Source organism: Bos indicus x Bos taurus, chromosome 27 (assembly GCF_003369695.1).
Source record: "Bos indicus x Bos taurus breed Angus x Brahman F1 hybrid chromosome 27, Bos_hybrid_MaternalHap_v2.0, whole genome shotgun sequence".
Lineage (NCBI taxonomy): Eukaryota > Metazoa > Chordata > Mammalia > Artiodactyla > Bovidae > Bos > Bos indicus x Bos taurus.
Genome location: NC_040102.1, coordinates 36310564 through 36328560, shown reverse-complemented (window position 1 = coordinate 36328560; position 17997 = coordinate 36310564). Strand labels below are relative to the sequence as shown.

The following is a 17997-nucleotide window of genomic DNA, read 5'->3' as shown; positions in this document are numbered from 1 at the left end:
TACATTGCTTCTGGCTGCTGGCACAAGTTAAACTGTTGTTTTACTTTGTTTTGCTTAACAGATGTATTTTAGAAGAGGTTACATTTAGATCTTTTGTTGAATTAAATACTTTAAAAAATGCATCAGATCAGCTTGCCATCTGAAGGATTCCTGTAGTCAGTCTTTTTGTAAAAGCAAATGCTGTTTTGAAAATGGCCATCACCTCCTTGTCTAGCCTTTTTTTGTGCTTTGTTGAAGTGCAGTGTTTTGTGTATTTAGTTGTCTTAAAGTAGCAGACACTGTACTCTGCCATTTCAAGGGACAGCTTCCAGATCCATTCTGTTCTGAGAGTTGCCAGCTCCTCCTGGGCTGGACTGTGGGTACTCACAGGCACTCTTTGCTGACGTGTGTTATTCTGGAATTAAAGAGACACCTCGCTGACCGTTTTGTCTGTTTTTTTCCTCTAGGTTGATGGGAATGTGAGTACCATTTATTGTCAGAACCTGTGTCTCTTGGCAAAGTTGTTTCTTGACCACAAAACACTCTATTATGACGTGGAGCCATTTCTTTTTTATGTTCTAACCCAGAATGATGTCAAGGGCTGCCACCTTGTTGGCTACTTTTCTAAAGTAAGTATAGCAGCTGAAGTTTGTCTTGAATTCATATGGAAATACGAAACAGCTTTTGGTTGTCCCTAGGAGGCAGTACAGGGCGCACCCTTCTGGGTGCCGTGTGGCGTTCTGGAAAGGGAAGCAGGAGGACCGCCGAGACACTTAGCAGGTGCCAGCAGGTGCCTAGTAACGTTCAGAGGGCTGTTCTCTGCTGGGAACATAAAACTGCTGCTCACACCCCAGAGGGAAAGCTTTGCCATGGCTTCTACTCCCATGGTGATGATAGGCAGAACTTGTGAAATAAACAGAGTCATTACCTGAGTTCTTTCTCTGTTTAAATCTTCTCTTCCCAATTTGAATTTTAGGCATAGAAGTAAGAATTTTTAAGAAGCCATTTTTTATTAAAGGATACTTTCTCTCCTTCAATTTTCCATTCTCTTGGAGAGAAAAAAAAGTTTCTTCTGTTGTCAGACAACAAAAGAGGCAGTTTTATTTAAGAAAGCCCATGATAAAATCTAACTATATAAAAATAGTTAAGTGAAAAGCCCTAGTTGTTAGTAGGCCGTTTCAGTAGTTAAGTATAATTTAAAATATATTGCTTTGATTTATAGAGGTGTATTTATACCCACCGTATGTAGCGCCAAAGCAGGAGCTACAATAAAAGGAACTTGGAAGTCAGTGATGAACTGTCCCACTTCTAGGGGCCACATTGACGGCAGCGTTTGTAGCTTTGCAGATGGTCAGGACTGGGATTCCTCTGCTCATCTCAGGCGCTGACATACTGTTTTCAAGTTGCAGGTGGTGTTGGGTGGCGTCACTTTGGTTTATGTTTTTCCCTGGGGATGGTTGCTTTGTGGAGAGTGCCAGGGGCTTAACACTGTCCTCCCCCTCTCAGAGGGGTATTTTTTTCTTGATGTGCATTGCTAATCCCAAAGGACCAGGGCTGTGGTTTTGACTGTTAATCTTTGTTTCTTAAAAATTAACATTAGTGTTTAGTCTTAGCAGCCTGTTGTTTTAAAACTAGGCTTTTGTTTTTTCTACCAGGAAAAGCACTGTCAACAGAAATATAACGTTTCCTGTATAATGATTCTTCCCCAGTACCAACGCAAGGGCTATGGGAGGTTTCTCATCGATTTCAGTAAGGATTATAGTAACGTAACTGCTCATTGTATCTTCTTGTGGACTTTCTTTTGGTTGGACATGAAGTATTTTTAAATTGCTAATATTAGATATGAGTTTCTATGTGATTTATAGCAAATAGTTTTAATTTGCAGCTATTAATTTACAGTGGAACTTAGTTTTATTTTATGCAATAATTCTGTCTCACAATATGAAAAAGCTTTGTAGAACTACTTAAATTAGCACTAATAAAGAAGTGCAGCACCTGCCCTATTTTTCTTACCCAGTTATCTGAGAAATGTGTGCAGCACGGTTTAGTTACAGGCTTTACCTAGTGATTCAAAATATGCGATGCACCTTTAAAAATGATAGAAGTAAATGATAAGGTAGATAATGTAATTTGAGTTAAAAATTGAAAGCTAACTGTTCTAAAAAGGTCATGTGGAACTTGCATTTTGTTTTATACATTGATAATCTTGCTTTGAAAGTAAATGTGTATTTGAGGTAAATTTTCTATTGATTGCTGGAGAAGGAAATGGTAACCCACTCCAGTATTATTGCCTAGAAAATTCTGTGGACAGAGGAGCCTGGCTGGCTACAGTCCAAGCAGTCGCAAAGAGTCAGACACGACTGAGCACACATGCCTTCTATTGATTATGAAATAGTGGTATTTGAGGGAATGTTTTCCCTCAGATATTCGCTCAAAATAGTAATATTTAAAGGAATACTTTCAGAAGTAATGGTTAAAAGGACTCTGAGAGGCAGTTCTTCTAAATATCAGATGGTTACATTTCTAGTGTTAATTCTCTCACATGGACCAGTGAACCTTACTCTACTTAGCCTTAGACTGTGTCCCTGCTGCTGCTGCTAAGTCGCTTCAGTCGTGTCTGACTCTGCGACCCCATAGACAGCAGCCCACCAGGCTCCCCCGTCCCTGAGATTCTCCAGGCAAGAACACTGGAGTGGGTTGCCATTTCCTTCTCCAATGCATGAAAGTGAAAAGTGAAAGGGAAGTCGCTCAGTCGTGTCCGACTCCTAGCGACCCCATGGACTGCAGCCCACCAGGCTCCCCCGTCCCTGGGATTCTCCAGGCAAGAACACTGGAGTTGGGTGCGATTGCCTTCTCCGGACTGTGTCCCTAACCATATTTAATTGGAAATATGTGCCAATATGTGACACAATATAACCACCATATGTGGTTATTTTTTACATTTTCCTGTTTTTTTCTTCCAACTAGTAGTAGAGGATAAAACACATAGTTTCCTTTAGTATCAGTATATTGTTTTGAAATAGGACTCGTGATTGGATGTGTTATGCCATTAAGTAGCAGAGTTGGGAAGAATATTTTCAGTCATTTTTTTTGGAGCTATACAAACAACAGTCTGTATGATTATAGTATTTGTTTTTATTTTAAAACTGTTCCTGATGTGATGTGTTTTCCCACTTCACCATTCTTAGATGGATATTTTCTTTGATGACAAAATGCTACCTTTTTCTGCCATCTCCATTTTTGATACTTTCCCTTAGAGTTTATTCCTTTCTTTTCCTGTTCCATGCATTAGACAAGAAGACAGAGTGATAGCACCACACAGTGATGCTGGCATGCTGCATTCTTGCTTATCATGAATTAGGGTGATGGGTGATTGTGAGGAGCATTTCCATTGAAGTGAGAAATCGTCATATAGGTCCCTCATAGAACCACAGTCTTAATTGGATTATGTAAAAACTGAAGGCAGTCTTATATTGTGCAAACAAATAGTTCTGTTGCCATCTAGTGGCCCAAGTAAAACATGCAAGGATGGTTTCCCTCATCATGCTGCTGCCGTTGCTAAGTCGCTTCAGTCGTGTCCAACTCTGTGCGACCCCATAGACAGCAGCCCACCAGGCTCTACCGTCCCTGGGATTCTCCAGGCAAGGACACTGGAGTGGGTTGCCATTTCCTTCTCCATTGCATGAAAGTGAAAAGTGAAAGTGAAGTCGCTCAGTCGAGACTGACTTGTAGCGACCCCATGGAATGCAGCCCACCAGGCTCCTCCATCCATGGGCAAAAAGCGTTCTTGCCTCGATCTTATCTGTGCAGCCTTTTAATATGAAGTCCTGATTTTTAACAGCTTGAATATTCTAACAATGTGATTTATATTAACTATAGACAAAGTAATACTAATTTGATGTCCAGAGTGTATAAATTGTGTAATCTTCTTGCAAATTTGTTTTCAAGTAATTTTGTAATTTTGTTCTTGAAGGAATTAGCCTCTGAAATTATAGCCTATAATACCTGGATTGATTATGGAAGAAGGGCTTGTTATTTTTGTAAACTGCTATCTTTTAGGCTCTCTGACATATTTGTGATTTGGGGGTTTCTTTAGGTTATTTGTTATCAAAGCGTGAAGGCCAAGCAGGGTCTCCAGAGAAACCATTATCCGATCTAGGTCGCCTTTCCTACATGGCTTACTGGAAAAGTGTAATATTGGAGTGCCTTTATCACCAAAATGATAAGCAGATCAGCATTAAGAAGTTGAGTAAGTTGACTGGAATCTGCCCTCAAGACATCACTTCCACACTGCACCACCTGCGCATGCTGGACTTCCGGAGTGACCAGTGAGTGTTACATCCCTTTGCATCACCTTTGGAAGGTGATTGGGTGGAGGTGTTTGGATCAGGCAGCCGGATTATCAGTTAAAGTGCATGAACTGATGTAAGTGGTGTACTTGGTGATCCTGAGACTTCATTTCCTTTATATATTTTATACTAGTGATCATTTTTTAAAAAACGTTTTTTCTGGTCTTCTGTCTAACTTTCGGACCTAAGCTACTGAATCTGTTACTTATTGGGAGTACCTTCATCATACAAGTAACAGCTGCAGAAATAGTATCAACTAAAATACACCTTTGATTAATTTCCGTACAGATGGCACAGGATGAGCTACAGGTCAGAGAAAAAGCAGCTTACCTGTCTAGTGTGATGGAGAAAAGGTCACAAAGAAAGGAGGCATTTGGGCCAGGACAATGGAGAATAAAAGACAGAATGCAAGAGAATAGCAGAAATTTCAGAGGTGGGAAGTGTGAGCCAGGAAGTGACTGAAACAGCTTCCATCGTTCTAGTTGAGTGTGAAGTCTTTATCCACCTTCGTGTTTCTGAGCCATGTCGGTGGTGTCTTTCCAGGCAGGCTTTTTTGAAGCATTTATCTGCTCTCATTTCTAGGGTTTCTGGGAGTGTAGCTCCATATTCATTGTTTGGTACTCCTGGTCCGTCGTTGATTGCTATAAACTTTTCTCTGGTTTCAGATTTGTGATTATCCGCCGGGAAAAGCTTATCCAGGATCACATGGCAAAGCTTCAGCTGAATCTGCGGCCTGTAGATGTAGATCCCGAGTGTTTGCGCTGGACTCCTGTCATAGTCTCCAATTCTGTTGTCTCAGAGGAGGAGGAGGAGGAGGAGGAAGAGGAGGAGGAGGAGGAAGAGGAGGAGGAGGAGAGAGAGCCGGAAGAGCGTCAGAGCCAGGAAGAATTGGAGCCAAGTGTAAGGGCACGGGCGGTTCCCGGTGTTGGTAACGGAAGAGCGCGTGTTGGTTTTCAGGCGTGTTTGTGATTTACATATAATGGGATCTAAAACCAGTACTATAAACTCACAGTAGAATTTCCAAGTTTATTTCAGTGATAGAAATTTCAGGAAGACTGGGTTTGTTTACTTATTTGTATATTTTCAAGCCTTGTATCATTAGGAAACGTTCAGATTTGTTATATTGTGTTAGTTATGAGTATTTATCAAGAGTGCCTATAAGAGCTAAGTTTGAAGCTGTATAGAAATTGAGGAATCTGAATTAAATTTAAATCTGACCGTTGTTTAAAATGAAGATTCATTTTCCTTAAAACATTAAGGAAATAATGTAAGCAGTGCATATTTTCTAATAGAGCACTGAGCGGCTCCGTGTCTTTCGCCATTAAAGGGTTAGTGAAGGTCCTACGTCATTTTCAACATTTTTCTTCATGTGATGCATACTGTTCTCTGTCCTTTTTTTTTAAAGCAGTGCTTTCATCCTTTAAAACTCTGTGTTCTCTTTTGATAGAAATAGTTTCAATGCCCCCTGTTTAGTGTAATTTTCCAAGTAAAATTAAGTATTCAGAATAAAATAAGTCAAAATCATTCCAGAAATTTTCTTTCATTTTTTGATCATCCTCTTTCTCTTGCCCATGCCCCAGAGTTTGTCTCCTCTCTGTTTATAAATTTCTGATAAATTTCATGAACTGTGTCATTTAACATTTACTAGATTATAAGGAAAATAATACAAGGCTTCCCTTGTAGCTCACTAGGTAAAGAATCTGCCTGCAGTGCAGGAGACCGGGCTTCAATCCCTGGGTTGGGAAGATCCCCTGGAGAAGGAAATGGCAACCCACTCCAGTATCCTTGCCTGGAAAATCTCATGGACAGAGGAGCCTGGTGGGCTGCAGTCCATGGGGTCACAAAGAGTCGGGCACAACTGAGTGACTAACACTTAAGGAAAATATTAGTCACTTTGTTTATTGTTTGCACAGTGGTTAAGAGTACTGGCTCTTGGATCACTGTTTGGGTTTACATCCCAGCTTCTTCATTTGCTGTTGCATGGCCTGGGGCAGGTTACTTACACGTTCTGTGCCTCAGTTACCTCATTTGTAAAACGGGGATATAATAATAATATTTCACATAATTGGTATGGATTTTACCCATACAGCTTTTAAAACATTGCATATCACACAAGAGATATTTATGTTAAGTATGAAATAATGTCATCTTTGAAGCTCTGTTTTCTTACCCCAACATTTAAAAGGCCAGAATAGGAGATATAACCAAATAAGACTGAAAATTAACCAGCATGGTTTTATTTCCTAAAATCAGGTGGGGAAGTCTGCATCTCGAGAGAACAAAGAACAGGATTCTTACACTTCAGTAGAAAGTGAAAAGAAACCAGAAGTTGTGACACCAGCCAATACCACTCGATTGAGCAAACAGGTCCTTCCCCGTGACAGTCTTCCTGCCAACAGTCAGCCATCTCGGCGAGGCCGCTGGGGGAGGAAGAACAGAAAAGCCCAGGAACGCTTTGGTGATAAGGACCCGAAACTGCTCTTGGAGGAGACGTCAGCCCCCCAGGAGCAGTACGGAGACTGTGAGGAAAAGTCAGAACCTTCCCAAGAGCAGTACATGGAGAACGAGGAGCCTTCGGCAGCCTCCCAGGAGCAGCCGAACCAGGACGGGAAGCCAGACGGGCCCAAGAGGAGACCCGGCGAGGGGCTCGAGCTCTGGCGAGGCCCGCCGAAGAAGAGCCCTGAGCCGCTGAAGTGCGGGCTGCCCGACGCCCACGACCGGCTGCCCCGTCGCTACAGCGAGGGTCGCTACTGCGAAGGCCGCTACGCTGACGGGGACCGCCCCGCGCTGCGGGGCTGCAGCGAGAGCAGCGAGGAGGACGGGGAGCCCGAGAGCCCCCGGTCCAGCTCACCCCCGGTGCTCACCAAGCCCACGCTGAAGCGGAAGGTGGGGCCGCCCCGCCCTGCCCCGGCCCGGAGCTCTGAGAGATCGGGGCAGGAGTCCACAGGTGTTAGCCTTGCAGCTGCATGCCCAGTGTCTCCTGGCCTGTGATCTTCCAGTGAGCACGTGTCGTGTGCACCTGGCTCCTCTGGTTCATGAGTGCTCACCTGGAAGTCATACACTTATTTAAGGGCTGACAGGCTCTTTTCAGCTTGCTGGTTTGATTTCAAACTATGACTTATTAGGGATTGAAAAAACCCCCCAGGGACTTCCCTGGTGTTCAGTGGTTAGGACTTTGAGTTTCCACTGTGGGGACCATGGGTTCAAACCCTGGTTGGGAAGCTGAGATTCCACAATCACGAGGCCAAAAGCACGGATTAGAAATGTTTCTACTAGAAAAGGAGAGGCACACACTCCATAGGTGCATGGAGAGTGGGCGGGACAGTGCCCCAGTACTCAGAGTGACGCCTGTCCCCTCGCCCTGCACAGCGCTGTGTCCTGCCTGGGTCTCTCTCCTCTTCAACCCTCTGTGGTTTCACTTAACTTTGTTTTCAACGTATTTTCTAAACTATATTTCTTCATCTTGCAAACTTTGAATGATAGGTTATTACTGAATGCTATGAGGTGGTAGTCACAGATTCTGTTAAACCGTATACCACAGACCTCCCAAACTGTGGCGTGAACTTTAAACATTGCTGCCAGGCCGAAGCGTGTCAGCTCTCTGGATGAGCCACCCTGGACTAGAGACGTGGCAGCTTTCACGCAGAGCAATAAAATCATTCTTCTCCTTAGCAGAGCCTTGGGGGGAAAAAAAAGATAGTGCTATTTATCAGAGAAAAAAGAGCTTTCCATTTTAGGAGCAGTTTTAGATTCACAGATCTATTGCAAAGAAAGTATGAAGAGTTCCTATATTCTCCACACCCCGCCTCCCCTGTTACTGACCTCCTCCCTTGATGCTACACACTGGTCACAAATCGGGAACCAGCACAAGCACTTCATTAACTGGAGCCCATACTTGGTTCAGATTTCCCCCCGTTTCCCCAGGATGCCACCCAGCACACCACGTACCTTGCATTTAGTTGTCATGTCTTTTTAGGCTCCCTGGTTATTGGTGACAGTTTCTCAGACTCCTTGTTTTTGATGACCTTGTCAGTTTTGAGGAGTACTTGCTAGATATACTGTAGAATGCCCCTTATGGTATTAAAATGGGGTGAAGTGTTTTGGGAAGAAGGCCACAGAGGTAAAGTGCCATTCTCGTCACATCATAGAAGGGTATCTGCCATCAGGCTGTACCAGGACCAAATACAAGGGCATCTGCTGTCCGTGTGACTTCTCACTGTTGGTGTTGATGTCAGCCCAAGTCGCCTGACTTCCAGGTGCCAGACTTGTCAGGTCTCTGCACTCTTGAGTTACTGCCGTTTCAGACCCCTTTCTGTACTGTACTCTTTGGAGGGAGGTTACTGCCTGCAGCCCATACCTAAGATGCAGGAAGTTCTACACTGCTCCTGAAGAGCAGAATATCTGTGTTAATTACTTGAATTCTGTTCAGTAGAGTTACCCATTTTTTCCTGTTTCTTGACATATCCGTGTGGCCTCATAGATACTTACTTTCACGCCCCAGTCCTCGGATTAGCCATTTCTCCTCAGAGTAGGGCCATGTTTAACCTCGTTTGAAAAACTGTGTTCTCAACTAGAAAGACTAGTAAGTTTGAAGTGGAGAAAAATTGATTAACCTGTTGTTCATTACGTGACTGTGAAGAATATATCTTTGCCATCCTGGGCTTATGTTGCCTTTTTACAAAATAAAATTATGCTATTTCCCTGTGTAAAAAGAGAGTATTATAACAGGCAGTGAGTACATGTACAGGATGCTTGGAAAGTTTTAAAGAAATTCACTTGACTAGGAATTGCCAATAATTTTATAGCCACTTCTTTACTGACTGGACGTGACCTTAAAGCAAGTCCTATAACCTTTCTGGCCTCTGTAGACTGAGGGGATTGAATTAGATCAGCTTTGGTAATATATGATACCATTTTGTGATATCTATTATGTGATTTAAGATGTTAGATCAACCCTAGTACAGAAGTATGCCTAATGTGCCACGTCCCAACACCAGACTTGTTTTATTTCTGAAATGCTCGCTAACACCAAGGAGATCTATCCCGACTCCACATTCCCAGGCTCCACTGTAGCTCTCTGTGGATAGTGCATGACAGTGGAAGGCGGCCTTCCTGGTGGTTCTGCTGACACGCACAGTGGAGCTGTGAGATGTACGGTGTTTTATTTCTTCTTTTCTCTTTTGAGGAAAAGAGAAGAGACTAGCCTTTGTGTCATTTCAGTATTGAAATAGGCTGCTCCCTAGGGTACTAAATGTACCTGGACTGTTAGTAGGGGAATGATAACATCCACTCTTTCCTCTGTTCTTTTACAAAGTTGTTTTCAGTGATCCTTTTTGTATCTATGACACTTTATGTATATATAGTATCTTAACTATGGTATTTTGAAATAATGTTCAAAATGTCTTTTGGCAAACAGCACTCATTTGATACGTGCTAATTGTGTCAGGTTTAAAAACTATTAATCGTGTTATTAATGAAAATGACGGTGTTCATTACCGTAAATAAAATGCTTCTTTCTCTCTCAAATAGAAACCAATTCTTCACCGAAGAAGGAGAGTCCGAAAACGCAAACACCACAATAGCAGTGTTGTCACAGAGACCATTTCTGAGACCACGGAGGTCTTGGACGAGCCTTTTGAAGACTCCGACTCCGAGAGGCCGATGCCGAGATTAGAGCCAACGTTCGAGATTGATGAGGAGGAGGAAGAAGAGGATGAGAGTGAACTCTTCTCTCGAGGGTACTTCCATCGCTTGGCCTCCCAGGACGTTCTCAGGTGTCGGTCTGATTCTAAGAGGAAGTCTAAAGATGAAGACGATGATGAAGAGTCAGATGATGCTGATGGTATGTTTCACAGAGCGGTTGCTTGTTGTAGTTTCCTGGTTTTGAAAGATACAGCAGTAGTAGCTGCAAAACCTCCAGCAGAGAGGGTGAGGGGCAGATGACCCACCGAGCAAGTGCAGAACGACTTGCAGCCCCCGAAGAGCTGTGTCCAGTGTGCTCATACTCACCTTCTGCCTTACTTCTCTGTCCTTTTTTCGGAGTGTTTTTTCCCAGTTCCCCCATAGCACCTGTTTTTGCCTCAGCAGATAGTAATCTTGCTGTTCGGAAATTGTTCTTTTTGCCTAGTCCTTTCTCGGCCATTATGTGTGTCTTTAGTTAATGGGTGGATGAGACTTAGCGTAAAGAAGATAATTAATAACCCTTTACTGGAGTGCACTGTCTACAGACCTGGCCTGTTTTGCTAATTGTGTATGCTGAGTGGTTAAAATAAGCACTCAGTAAATACAGTTAAATGACTAAGTGCTTAGAAGTGGCTCTCGAGTAAGGTCAGACTCGTGTAAATTGGACTTGCTTCAAATCTGTTCCTGAATTGTATCTGTAATATGTCTTATTCAACGAGTAGTAAATTTCTAATTAAAAGGGGAACAGTACCTCAAAATAAGTTAAATTTTATGGCATAGCTAAAAATCCGGTGATTAGACTGGTTGTCGTTTTCTCTTTAAAGATGAAAAGAAGGGGCTGATATATGACTTGGGTCCCAAACTAGTTGTTCACATCGTTGCCGGAACTTCCTGCCTTGTGCTGTGTGGCGTCCTTGCTGGGGTCACACTGAGCTGCTGTGCTTTGCTGGGCGAATTCAGAGGAATCACGTCCATGCTTGGTGCATAAACCTATAACTTTTATGTACTGACTATTTGGGCTTTTAAAAATAAATTCACTCAATTTCAAATCTAGTAGACAACTTGCATTTTCTTCAGTCTCGTGTTTTTGTATAATCAATAGTTTTAACGTAGTGATGACTTAAGTTTTTTGCTTTATTGTGCATGATTTTCCAGAATTTTATTGTGTTATATTTTGAGATATGTAACTAGGAAACTAAAAATTTATTTTGTAAAGTAAAGAATGTGGCACTTTTGCAAAATTCTGTCTTATATCATCATAGATTAAAATAGTATCCTCTAAGTTCTATTGAACAGAATTTTCTCTAATGTAGCCATTTCCTTTGTTTATTTTCAGGTTACTACTGGTAACTATACTTTTTTAGTCCTACTACTTCCATTCCCCATCCCCTAAAAAAAATTCCTGTTCCTACCTTGCTGGTCTTCTTTTTAAAAATTAATGGAAATGTGGATGTACTTAATGTTGCACCAGACTGTACACCCAAAAATGTTAAAATGGTAAATTTTATGCTATGGATATTTCATAGTTTTTAGAAAAAGTGATGGTGAGAAAGTGATGCTAATATCAAATTTATTTCTAGTAAACCCTTTGCTTCAGGTCAGTATTTGTCCAGGACTACATGTCTTGCAGCTCTTTTTACACAAACACAACACTGGCTGGGAAGTGTTCCTGTAGGATTGCTCAGACATGGCCTGGAGTAGCTGGCTCATGATATTACCTGAAGTAATGATTTTGTAGAAACTAAGAAAACCAAAGCAATAAGATAAATGGGGGGGAGGGATAAGTGAGCTGATATGTAACTTATATGGTAAAGACAGCTTGTCTAAAGTAGCTCTGAGCACTACTAGTATGTGTCCTTGTAAAGCTTATCTCCATTTTTTAAATGATGATCCTGAGTCTTAGGGTAACTTCCCAAAGATGTGCAGTTGGCTTTGATGATGCACTTGAACCTGGTGGGTGGACCAGAATTCTTTTCCTTGTTCTGCCACTTCCCTCTGTGACTTCAGAAGATATCATGAAATAGGTTTCTCCTTTCGATTCTTAACTTAGAAATGAAGATAGTCGGGAGTTTGGGGTGATAATAAAATCATTTCTGTTGTACATGTGGGCTCGGACAAAGGCACTAGCAGATACAAGATCCTGTAATGTATTTTATTTTTTATCCTTCCTGTGCAGACACTCCTGTCCTAAAGCCAGTGTCTCTCTTGAGAAAATGTGATGTGAAGGACGCTCCACTTGAGCCAGATACATCCACGCCCATGAAGAAGAAGAAGGGATGGCCCAAGGGCAAGAGCCGCAAACCAGTCCACTGGAAAAAGAGACCTGGTCGCAAGCCGGGCTTTAAGCTGAGTCGGGAGATGGTGCCCCTCTCTGCTCAAGAGTGCATCGTTGAGCCCATCGTCCCCCTTCCGAAAGCGGGACGTAAATCCAAAATGGAAGAAAGCGAAGAAACTGTTGAACCCCAAGAAGACTTGCCTTTAACGGAGGAAAGGAAGGAAGAGGAGGAGCTGCCCCTGGAAGCGGAGGAGGTCGAGGAGGGGGAGGAGGAGGACACCACCAGCAGTGACGTCAGGGCGGCGGCCTCTCCCGCCGAACCCAGCAGCCCGGAGGCCGAAGCCAAGGAGCCCGAGGCCGGTGAGGAAGAGGAGAAGCCCCGCGTCCCGGCAGAGCAGCGGCCGTCGGAGGAGGCGCCGCAGGAGCTGGCCAGGCCGGAGCCCGAGGAGGAGGAGGACACGGCCGCAGAGACAAACCAGAGCGAAGACCACGATGCGGACGACGAGGACGACGGCCACCTGGAGCCCGCCAAGAAGGAGGAGGAGCCGGGGGAGCCGCCGGCGCGGGAGGGCGTCAAGGAGGAGCCTGGCGGCCGGGAGGCTTTTTTAGATCCTAATGTGCAGGGCAGTGGGGAGAACCCGAAAGACAAGGAGGAGACGGAGCCGGATTCCGAGGAGGAGCAGACTTCGCACGATGCGTCCGTGGTGTCGGAGCACATGCCGGGCTCTGAGGACGACCGCGAGGAGGACTCGCGCTCGAAGGAGGAGCTGCTGGAGCTGAAGGAGGAGGAGGAGATCCCGCACAGCGAGCTGGACCTGGAGACGGTGCAGGCCGTGCAGTCCCTGACGCAGGAGGAGCGCGGCGAGCATGAGGGCGCCTACCAGGACTGCGAGGAGACTCTGGCCGCCTGCCAGACGCTGCAGAGTTACACGCAAGCCGACGAGGACCCGCCACTGGCCCTGGTGGAGGACTGCCACGCCTCTGAGCACAACAGCCCGCTGTCCTCCGTCCAGTCCCACCCCAGCCAGTCGGTGCGCTCGGTCAGCAGCCCCAGCGTGCCCGCCCTCGAAGGGGGCTACACCCAGATCAGCCCGGAGCAAGGATCCCTGTCCGCCCCGTCTATGCAGAACATGGAGACCAGCCCCATGATGGATGTGCCTTCCGTATCCGACCACTCCCAGCAGGTGGTGGACAGCGGCTTCAGCGACCTGGGCAGCATTGAGAGCACCACAGAGAACTACGAGAACCCCAGCAGCTACGACTCCACTATGGGCAGCAGCATCTGTGGGAACAGCTCCTCCCAGAGCAGCTGCTCCTACGGCCTGTCGTCCTCCAGCAGCCTCACCCAGAACAGCTGCGTGGTCACCCAGCAGATGGCTGGCATGGGTGGCGGCTGCAGCCTGATGCCACAGAGTAGCGTCCCGCCCGCTGCCAACTGTGGCATCAAGTCCCCACAGAGCTGTGCCGTTGAGAGGCCTCCCAGCACTCAGCAGCCGCCGCCGCCCCAGCCATCGCAGCAGCCTCCACCGCCACAGCCTCAGCCGCCAGCCCCGCCCCCACCGCCTGCCCAGCCGCCGCCCCCACCCCCGCCGCCGCCCCAGCAGCCACAGCCCCCACCCCCGCCCCAGCAGCAGCCCCCGCTGTCGCAGTGCAGCATGAACAACAGCTTCACTCCGGCGCCCATGATCATGGAGATCCCCGAGTCCGGCAGTGCGGGGAACATCAGCATCTACGAGCGGATCCCCGGGGACTTCGGGGCCGGCAGCTACTCCCAGCCGTCGGCCACCTTCAGTCTGGCCAAGTTGCAGCAGCTGACCAACACCATTATGGACCCCCATGCCATGCCTTATAGCCATTCTCCTGCTGTGACTTCCTATGCAACCAGTGTTTCTCTGTCCAACACGGGACTGGCTCAGCTGGCTCCATCGCATCCCTTAGCAGGGACCCCTCAAGCACAAGCCACCATGACACCGCCCCCGAACTTGGCCTCCACCACCATGAACCTCACGTCCCCTCTGCTGCAGTGCAACATGTCTGCCACCAACATTGGCATTCCCCACACTCAGAGGCTGCAAGGGCAGATGCCCGTCAAGGGGCACATTTCCATCCGCTCCAAGTCAGCGCCCCTGCCCTCCGCGGCGGCTCACCAGCAGCAGCTGTACGGCCGCAGCCCGCCCGCGGTCGCCATGCAGGCCGGCCCACGTGCCTTGGCCGTGCAGCGTGGCATGAACATGGGGGTGAACTTGATGCCCACCCCTGCCTATAATGTCAATTCCATGAATATGAACACCCTGAACGCCATGAACAGCTATCGAATGACCCAGCCCATGATGAACAGCAGTTACCATAGTAACCCGGCCTACATGAACCAGACAGCACAGTATCCTATGCAGATGCAGATGGGGGTGATGGGGGGCCAGGCCTACCCCCAGCAGCCTATGCAGCCGAGCCCGCACGGAAACGTGATGTACACGGGCCCCTCCCATCACAGCTACATGAACGCGGCGGGCGTGCCCAAGCAGTCGCTCAACGGACCTTACATGAGAAGATGAGCAAGATGGACTTGCAGTTCAGAACCTAAATATATATAAATAAAGGAACCTTTTATACTGACAAACCAGAGAAAAATGGACCTTTTTTTCCAGTTAAAATATTGCTGTAGATTTAGAGGAATTTTTCTTTGGTTTATTTTATTTTTTAGAAAACCTGGTCTTCTCTTTTTTGGGGGGTTCATTTTGTTCTGGGTTTTGGTTTTCTTCACAATCGTGAACATTTTACAATAGAACTCATCTAAAAACGGATTTGGGGATCGGGGAAACATGCACAGAAATCTTTTCATAATTAAAAAGAGCCTTACTTTCTTTACACGCCACATGGACAGAACTTGTGTAAAAGTGAATTATCTTTATTTTATTTTAAAATGTATGTTTCCCCTCAAGTGTTTGCAGCTCCCAGTGTCGTCATTTTTAAATGTTACATATACATCTCGAGGGTTAGCCAGACCCTTTTCCTCCACACCCAGCCTTTCATTCCCTACTTCATTCCAGCAGGAGGCACTTATGGGAGACTCGGAAGGGGACATGGAGAACAACCCAAGCTCCTTAAACTTATTATTATTGTTAATATTATTATTATTATTATTAATAAAGCGAGGCAGGAAAATGCTTCTCCTCCTGAAATCCCCTCCACTCCCTACACATACACACACGCGCACACACACACCTCTTGAAACCTTTCCCCAAGAATGTTTCTTTATAGATGGACTTCATTGAAATGTTTGTTTTTCTTAGATCAAGTGTAATATAATTTTTTAAAAACTACTCCCACTCAGCACTCAGAGACACAAAAATACTGTAAGTCTCAATTAACAGCAGAATCTCAGAGGAAAGCTGTTTGCAATCCTGATCCAGCCTTGGAGGAATAGATGGTCAGTTAACAATCAAAAGAGGAATGTAACCTCTTGTTTTTTTTACCACCTGGTGAATCAGCCATACGCACATAATTCCACGCAGCCTCTTGATTTTAGTACATACCTTGAGACTCTTAAGGGTCTCGATTCTCGAGCCTTCCTGACTGTGATTAGAGTGAACAATAGTCCCCGGTGATGTGGCGATGAGCCTCTGACGTCCTCATCTAAAGGGTTGGCGGATGACTGTACACGTCAGCGGCTTGAGAAATACCTGACTAACCTTTGACACTGTTTACTTTGTGTTGGAAGAGATGACGCAGATAGCGTGTTGTGAGGGAGACCGTGGCGTGAGTCTTATAGCTACTTCAGTGATAACATACCTCTAGTTTTCCTTTGTCTTTTGAGATCCTAAGTCCCTTCCCCTGTGAATCGGGATGCGCGGCCCCTCCCCGGGGAGAGGCTGAGGAGAAGAGGGATCGACCAACCACCAGCATAGTCGGGCAGATCTGGACAGCAGGGTTTTGGCAGGCTCCTATGTCACTTCCAACTTCATTCTCTTTTCTCTTGTGCAGCCAGTTCGCCCATTCTCTTGTCACTTGCTCCAGGGATAGGTTAAAAAAAACATATATATATATAGAAGTATATATATATGTGTGTATATATATATACGTATATATGTTCCATCATTGGAAGATGGACACTATTATACCACTTGGTATGTGCAGTCAAATATCCAAAAGGAGGAAGTACTGCTTAAAGAAATACCTGTAAGCGTTAAATTCTCTCCTTTATTTGTACATTTTATATAGATAAATTTTTGAAGTAACAAATTAGGCATTAAATTTTTTCAAATGCACAGGTTTGTTGGTTTTTTTAATATATATACACACACTTTAATTGACTTTCTCAATTAAACGTGTTAGGTAGAACAAGGCAGAATCCCGCCTCCTAACCGCTGTCTGAGCATTCTGAGCATGCGCAAGGCTGAGTAGGACCAGTCTCTGTATATACCTTTCCAGCCCCCGTCCCGTGTGTAGAACGTGCCCTGTGCTGCCCTCTGCCGACTCTTCAGCGCTGTCATTGCTTCCTGGTTGGGGTGGGGACGGGGTGGGTGGGGAGGGAGGTGTCTTGGGAGGAGGGTGGGTCAGGGCAGAAGGAGAAGCTGTTGAAAGGAGGGCCGTGAATTCAGTTTCTGTTGGTTTGCGGTTGTGTTTGGTTTTGTTTCTTTTTAAAAAAAAAAAAAAAAAAAACAATTTTCAATCGGGCAGCTCCCTTTTTCCACAAGCCTTTTTGTGACTTTAGAACTATTGTAGAGAAAATGTTCTTTTCTATATTATAAAAGAAATTATCCAACACAGTAATATTGGTACCTGTCATTTTTTCACTTCTGTTTAAAAAAAAATGTATTTTTAGCAAGATAACTTGGGTAATCTTCTAAAAAAAGAAATTTAAAAAACTCACTGTTAGTGACTTTGATGCCTTTTAAAATAAGAGCTTTTTCATTTCATTCCATCTTTAAAATTTTTTATCTTTGTTGTAGAATATTAAAAACTATTTTAAGAAAGATAAAAATTCTCTTTAAAGAGATCTCTAGAGTGTGTGAATAGAGCTCCAGATGCCTCTAAAAGCCGCATGTACAAATGAAGCTAAGTCTATTCCTGTCTGTTTATATTTGCTTTTCCTGTTTTGTAACCTCTTTGTACTTTGTTCATGGTGACTTGTAAGCTACGGGGAAGGGGTGCCTAGATGCCTTCGTACTTCTCCATGTCACGCGCTCCTGGGCCAGCCGGTCTCCTTCCTCTCCTGTATGTAATATCACTTTTTTTTCCCCCTTTCTAGCAAGTACTTTCAAAAGAACTCTGTACATTTTAACATTAAAAAAAAAAAATAAATTATGTTGAGCCATTTTGGATGTCTGTCTTGCAAGTGGAATTTTTCTCCCGAGTGCTTCAAATTTTCTGATTCTTTTTCTATACACAAACTCAGGAATATTAGCCTTTTCACACTCCTCTTCAGCTAGCAAGTATTAAGTATATGACCTTTGCTTTGAAATTTCAGTTTTGATTCAAATAATGTTTCATTTCCAAGAATATAGATAGTTTCCCCTTTTCCAGAGAAAATGGTATTAGAACCTCACTTTGGTGGGGTTTTTTGGTGGGGGATGGGGACCCATTTGAAAAACTTTTAAAGGGGTTGTAATTCAGCCAACCAAAAAAAAAAAAAAAAAATACAGTCGCAGTAACAAGTAGCTCCCAGAAGTGGAACAAAGCAGTGTTTTTTCTTATCTCAGTTGACCTGATTGT

General features: G+C 44.7%; 1 protein-coding gene across 2 annotated transcripts in view; it reads left to right on the top strand.

Annotated features, from left to right (window-relative positions):
- Window positions 1-17606, top strand: part of KAT6A (lysine acetyltransferase 6A) — a 108812-nt gene extending 91206 nt beyond the window's left edge. For both annotated transcript variants that reach the window (XM_027530102.1, XM_027530101.1), the window contains exons 11-17: window positions 447-608; window positions 1635-1728; window positions 4076-4307; window positions 4994-5228; window positions 6582-7214; window positions 9858-10170; window positions 12187-17606. In XM_027530102.1, the coding sequence (XP_027385903.1) occupies window positions 447-608; window positions 1635-1728; window positions 4076-4307; window positions 4994-5228; window positions 6582-7214; window positions 9858-10170; window positions 12187-14837 (4320 nt within the window). In that variant the 3' untranslated portion in view covers window positions 14838-17606. The remainder of the gene's footprint in view (window positions 1-446; window positions 609-1634; window positions 1729-4075; window positions 4308-4993; window positions 5229-6581; window positions 7215-9857; window positions 10171-12186) is intronic.
- The last annotated feature ends 391 nt before the right edge of the window (window positions 17607-17997 follow it).